Raw genomic sequence first — 6,008 nt, forward strand, 5'->3', positions numbered from 1 at the left:
AAAAAATTGATCATTATTTATTACACAAAAAGGAACAACTTTTGTCATGAACATTTTCTTCTATTTGCCAATGTTTCCCATAAAAAAAGAAAATCATCAAAAAAACCACTTAATTTGTTTATAACTATTAATTGCACGCACCTACATAAAAAATACCACCGGATTCGGATTTCTCATACCCGAAAACATAAGAAAACACCTCAAAACCTTACCGCACTAGAAGTGCACACGGGAAGGGGGTATTGCGTGTGGACTATAAGGGACATGCAAAATTTTTGTCACGACCTTGTTTGTAGTCCTCAATTTGAAAGGAATTAAATGATTCACTCTTGGTTTTGTGATTAATAGCTTGGTTTAACTCAAGATTTACATCGTTTTCAATTGGATTTATTATCTGAATTTGATTTAATGTTATTATTTTTTAGTTGTTTTGAATATAATTTAAGGCATTATTTGATAAAAAGAAGGAGGGTACTTATCATTTTAAGTTTGGATTTCCAGTGAAAACTAGCACGATAAATTGATTTAGTAACAATAATAGTTTGGAATTCAATGACACGGAATAAATGTTTGATATAAATTCGAGTTGAATTGAGGTTGATTCACTTGAGTATTTACTGAGACCGAGCAATTAATTTAAATTTTGGATCGATTGAATGTTTTGATGCGTCCACACTGACGGCTCAACGTAAAGTGTCCTTTTCCTTTTTCGTATGGTTACGACAGTCTTCAAGTAGTAGGACCCGGGTGTAAGGGTCTCATTGCAGGAGCATTTTCAACTTTTCTGTTTTTACCTGTTGTTTCTATGAACAGAAGGATACAGTACAGTTTTTCTCCTGCGCTGGAGACAGTAAATACTAAAATATAACATTTTGTGGTGATATTCGGTAGCTTTAGAATGACAAACCCATGATATTTGTTGGAAATTAACAATTTGGAACATTTCGTGAATACTTTCAAGATAATGAATTCAATATTCTGTTCTACGACGAAACCCTCTATCTCATATTTTTTGTAATGCAGAATCCAATAGAAAAATGGAGACTTCTCTTCTGGATGGGAGCGACAGTTTGCATCTCTTGTATGGCGATATTTATTGCTGGTGGTAGTGGAAAAGTACAGAGTTGGAACGAATTGAAACCGAGGGAAGAGGGTGATGCAGCCGGTCGCAGATAATAGTCCAAATTCTGCAGATACCCATTGTGATATGATAATTTTCATGAATGAATTTTTTAAGAAATATTTCCTGTATCATTTTCCATGAAAGAAAATACTGATCTCCACGGCAATGTAGTCCAGGAAGCGTTGAATTACATCCAACAGGCTTTACATAACACAATAAGTACAAATGTACAATTATGGTGCAATAATACCTAAGACGAGTGCATGTATGAAGGACAAATGCTCATTCATGTTTGATGAATTTTATTTGAATTAAATTATTTATTGAAATTCACGAAATAAAATCGATTGAAGTATTGTTTTTAATCTTCGTGGGTTAAAGTAAAAGATTTTAGACACAGAGACACATGTTGTGAGCACATTTTTTTCCGACGAGTTCAGCGTACTCCTTCACTTTTTCTATGTCGTCTTTTTTGTCACGCATGAGGCGAGTATTGCGAATGTCACCGTATAATCTCTGACCTCGATAGTACACACGAACCTGAATGAAAAAAGGCAGTTATGAATTAGGATTGTAGAAGATCTTGAGATGTTTTAGATAATTGAATACGAAAAAATTCGTAGAAAACGGATTCGCTGTAACATTTTATTGGATTTTTATTAAACTATGGATTTTTGTCCTATTCTATTGAAATATTTTGTACAGAAATTCCTCGATTCAAATTTAACAAGTTTTTTTGTTTGATTTTTTCGTGAAAAACGAAAAAAAAAATAGCGGACAACTAGAAAAATTCATCTCAAAGAATTTCTGTAGAATATGGCTCAATCGGAAAAGTTGAATAGAAAGATAAATGATGCGTTGGTTAATTAAAATCGCTCTGTTATTGTTACATTTCGTGTGTTTTCCTGCGATATTTACCTGTCTGAGGTCGTCTGCACTCATCACACCGTCTTCGTCGAGGGCGTCAATGTCTTCATTAAGACGCGAGTATTTATGTTTGTCCAATTTTGGTGTACATTTCTCGATAGGATGCCAGGTGTACGTCTCAGGACAGAGTAGAAAAGATGGCTTTATTTTAGCTTTGTACCGCATCTTGGGAATTTCGTGGATGTAGTAGCCCATGTAGTAGTATTTGAGGTCTGGCACTAATGCATGCAATTCTCGGACCAGTCGGACTTCGATTAAAGAGCTGAATAAATTTAATATTACTTTTTTCCATCTGAAGGAGGTGCACCAATCATGAAAGATCTCGTTAGCTTCCTAATTAATCAACGAGTTTCTAGAAATTCCTAACGAGTTGCGGATTGCGATTGTCTTTTTTTAAAGAATTTCCCAGAGAAATGGACGATTGAACTCTTTTAATTTCTTTTCATTCATTCAATTCTATTAATTTTATTTCGGGTAGATCTTATTATTTTTACCTGAAAGTGCCAAGTGAAAGAAATGAGTATTCAGGATCATAAAAAAGATAAACGCTGGAGACACAGTAGGGCAGAATATCAATAACTCCAACGGCTATCAATTTCCCATTAAGACGATATTGTTGGTGGAAGGAGCCGTATCCCAGTGGTGGACCACGAGCAACTTTCCAGTGCTAGAGCCAAACAATGAATGGTAAAAAATATTCAAGTTCAAGTTTATTACTTTGTCTGGGGTTTTGGGTTTAGCTTCAATAATACTTTTTGATCAGAACTTGATAAGAGAGTTTTGTACTGCAAGTGTTGAATTTTTCATTGAGGCGTTGAACAAACACAGTAAAGGAAGCATGTGGATGACATTTAGGTTTCGTAACTGGGACTTGCATTTCTATTTCCAATGGCGAATAAATGTGTAAACAAGTGGGAAATTGCTTTTGTCTTCTTATAGAAGAGCTATTTGCCCGAATGGTCATTTTGCATCATTTTCATCTATCGTATATTATTTATCGTTTTATATTATTTTGTTGAATTGAATTATATTTCTTATTTAATGAATTGTGTTGGATTTTTTGTGAAAATTCTTGTGTAAATTAAATGCAAGAATGATGCTGAAAAACTTTTTGCCTACATAATTGAATGAATCTGAAACATCGTATTTCAAGAAACCATCGGAAAATTCACTTTCAGAAAATTTTTTGAAACATTCGAAATTTGGAAAAATCATCATAGAAATTAAACCAACGGATCAGCTATCGTAATGATCTTCTAACTCCAACAGGATGGCATTGAAACAAATATGGTAAGCTATGATGGAATTAATTTGAAGCATGATATCCAAAGATCTCCAAAATTCCCATTTTCAAAAAATACGAAATTTTTGAAAATTATTCGATGAATCATAACAGCGATTATTACTATCATCTGCATCTTTAAACTCGATCAGAGGGACGTCGAAACAATTTTTCAAAGCCATTCAAAGCCATCAATGAATTTAAAACATTTTTGTTTCAGTTACCGTAGGACAATCGAAAATTCTAAAAATCGAATAATGAATGAAATTTCAATTAATGCCGATAGATGGAATTAATTGAATTCTACGGATTGTTTAGCGATTAATTAAAGAAAAACAAGGTCACATACACCCATACATACATACACACACATACATACGGACACTCCAAAAATAGAATTTTCGGACTTTTGAATCACAATGGATTGATACACCATAAAAGATTCAAAACATGAATTTAAACGGTTACAAAGCTTTCATTCGGAAGCGAAGATTAAATAAGAATAAGAAATTGGTCAGTTGTTAGATAACACATCGATACAGCCTGTTTTAATCAAGAGGTACTCACGATCAACGGACTCTTCCCCAAAAAATTGATAAACGACTCCTTATCTCGATCCTCAGGTTTATCATGATGCACAGCCTTCTGATATTTCTTAAAAAGTTCGACACTCTCATCAAGAGTCTCCATAAACTCCTCAGACGGCGCTCTGACTAATTTCAATTCTAACTTATTCTGTCCATCCTCTAAATTCGGCAAAAGCTCCTCGATGGGTCTCGCCATACTGGGTTTCTTTTTTCTCCTGTAAAAATCTTCGATCTCTTCCAGAGTCTTACCCTGCGCCAGCAGCCGATTTCTAGCCCTCTCGATTCTCATCAGCTTCTTCTTCCTGGGTGGCCCTTGACTCGGTGGGATTTTCACATTCTGCGAACGGTTTTCGTGCACCATCGGTTGCACTTGAGCGTTGTCTCTGTCATCGGGGGATTCTCTCTTGATTTTTGACTCAGTGACGTTCTCTGGACATTGGGATAATGTTTTCTCGCAATTGGTGGTGAGTACCATTGGCTCGTCCTGGAGAATGTTCTTTTGGGCGCGCGCTGCGTACTCTGCAAATTCTGCCTCTGGGAGATCATCGGCATCTGGAGGAAAGGGACATTTGACAAGGAAAGAGAACCTTGTCATTACTGAAATTCTGTGGATTTCTGTTGAACTTTCTCTTATTTTTTGACTCATTCTGCTGCAAAATTCCGCAGCTCGTCAGCGAATTTTTCAATGAAAAATGTCCAGTAGAAACTATTTTATAGGAAAAAACAGGAAAATTGAATCGTTCTATGCGTTTTCTATTCAGACATTTTCTATGAGAATTTCTTGACATGAATTTCTTAAGTTCTGTCGACTTTACTTTGCTTATCTTTTCCTTAAGAAAATCAAACAAAAAAACTTGGAAAACTTGAGCCGAGGAATTTCTACAGAAAATATCTCAATGGAATAAGTCGTATAAAGATATCATATTCTATTGACTTGTTAAATAGAATATTCTCCATTGAATATTTCTATTGACAAAAAACGTGCAGAATTTTTCAATAGGATCAGACAAAAACTAATAGAAAGTCCAATAAAAATCCAATAGAATTTCGATTTCAGGATATTATTTTTTCTATCAATGCTCGAAAGGATAAATTCCATGTGCAACAACATATTGACCCCTTATTCTCCCTAGAATACTCACAAATCTCAGGTAATTGATTCCTACAAGTTTTCTTGTTCTTCCCCCCCTCATTCCCCTCAATATTCCTTTCGCCATCCTTCAAGAATTTCGTCATTCTCTTGATAACTTTTTTCTGAGATTTTGAAACCACAAAGTCCAATGCGTCACATCTGCGGAAGTTGTTTCTCATTGTGATCACGTTTGCAAAAATTTTTTTATTGATAAAAAAAATTTGCAATTTGGATGATTAAAAATACTCACTTGATTGTGTACATGGGACAGCACGTCTCGCTGTTGACAGGTTTGTAACAATAACACCCACTCCTCCTCCACCCCCTGTCAATCAAATTCTGGTAGTCCTCGACGGTGAGATAGTGGGCCCACATTCCTAGAATTATTTCCGTTTTGTCTTCTAAATTTTGATAGTGAAAGGATGGCTGATTTTGAGAATTTGGTCTCACCGTGACGTTCATAACTGCTCAACTTTTTGCAATAGCCGCACGAGTGTTTTCTTGGCACACTGTCGTAGTAGTATTCAACAATACTGAATGTATCCTTATCCATTTCAGTTAATTTATTGATTAATCTATAATGTCATAGTTTTTATTGCGGGGAAATTTACAATTTTTGTTGATTAAACTTTATTACACTCTCCGCGACGTAATAAAAATAATCATAACCACCCATATCAGTTGATCACCCCTGTTCGATGCGAGGTCCGTTTGTGAATGGAATGAATGCTGCCATCTCTCAATGCAGAATGACAATAATAAATTATTGTGACCGATTGTGAACAGAAATAACTGGGCTCCTCCTCTACCGACAATGTTTGACCGACTGCAAGTCTCCTGGGCTACTGTGGAAATGGGCCAATGTACTTAAGGGGCGGGGGAGATAACTGTGTTTTTGGGCTATTGTGCCATCTCGTTCTCACCAGACCATATGGGCTACTGTGAAAGAAGGAACGA

General features: G+C 35.5%; 2 protein-coding genes across 3 annotated transcripts in view; one reads left to right on the forward strand and one right to left on the reverse strand.

Moving 5' to 3' along the window:
* The window catches only part of LOC107042514 (putative inorganic phosphate cotransporter), a 13,697-nt gene extending 12,209 nt beyond the window's left edge, over positions 1-1,488 (forward strand). Inside the window, exon 7 of the mRNA XM_015263587.1 lies at positions 1,024-1,488. Within this exon, the coding sequence (XP_015119073.1) occupies positions 1,024-1,176 (153 nt within the window). The 3' untranslated portion in view covers positions 1,177-1,488. The remainder of the gene's footprint in view (positions 1-1,023) is intronic.
* Positions 1,409-5,757, reverse strand: LOC107042523 (arginyl-tRNA--protein transferase 1). 2 transcript variants are annotated; one of them, XM_015263597.2, is made up of 7 exons: positions 5,502-5,757; positions 5,302-5,428; positions 5,062-5,210; positions 3,900-4,471; positions 2,545-2,717; positions 2,042-2,312; positions 1,409-1,663 (listed from the first exon to the last, which is right to left on the reverse strand). In XM_015263597.2, the coding sequence occupies exons 1-7, from the start codon at positions 5,602-5,604 to the stop codon at positions 1,514-1,516; spliced, it is 1,545 nt and encodes a 514-aa protein (XP_015119083.1). In that variant the 5' UTR covers positions 5,605-5,757; the 3' UTR covers positions 1,409-1,513. The 2 variants fall into 2 exon arrangements, with proteins under 2 accessions (XP_015119083.1, XP_015119079.1); XM_015263593.2 differs by having other exon boundaries at positions 5,302-5,452.
* Between the last annotated feature and the right edge of the window lie 251 nt (positions 5,758-6,008).

Source organism: Diachasma alloeum, unplaced genomic scaffold (assembly GCF_001412515.2).
Source record: "Diachasma alloeum isolate Michigan unplaced genomic scaffold, Dall2.0 Dall_scaffold_00179, whole genome shotgun sequence".
In the NCBI taxonomy this organism is placed as follows: Eukaryota; Metazoa; Arthropoda; class Insecta; order Hymenoptera; family Braconidae; genus Diachasma; species Diachasma alloeum.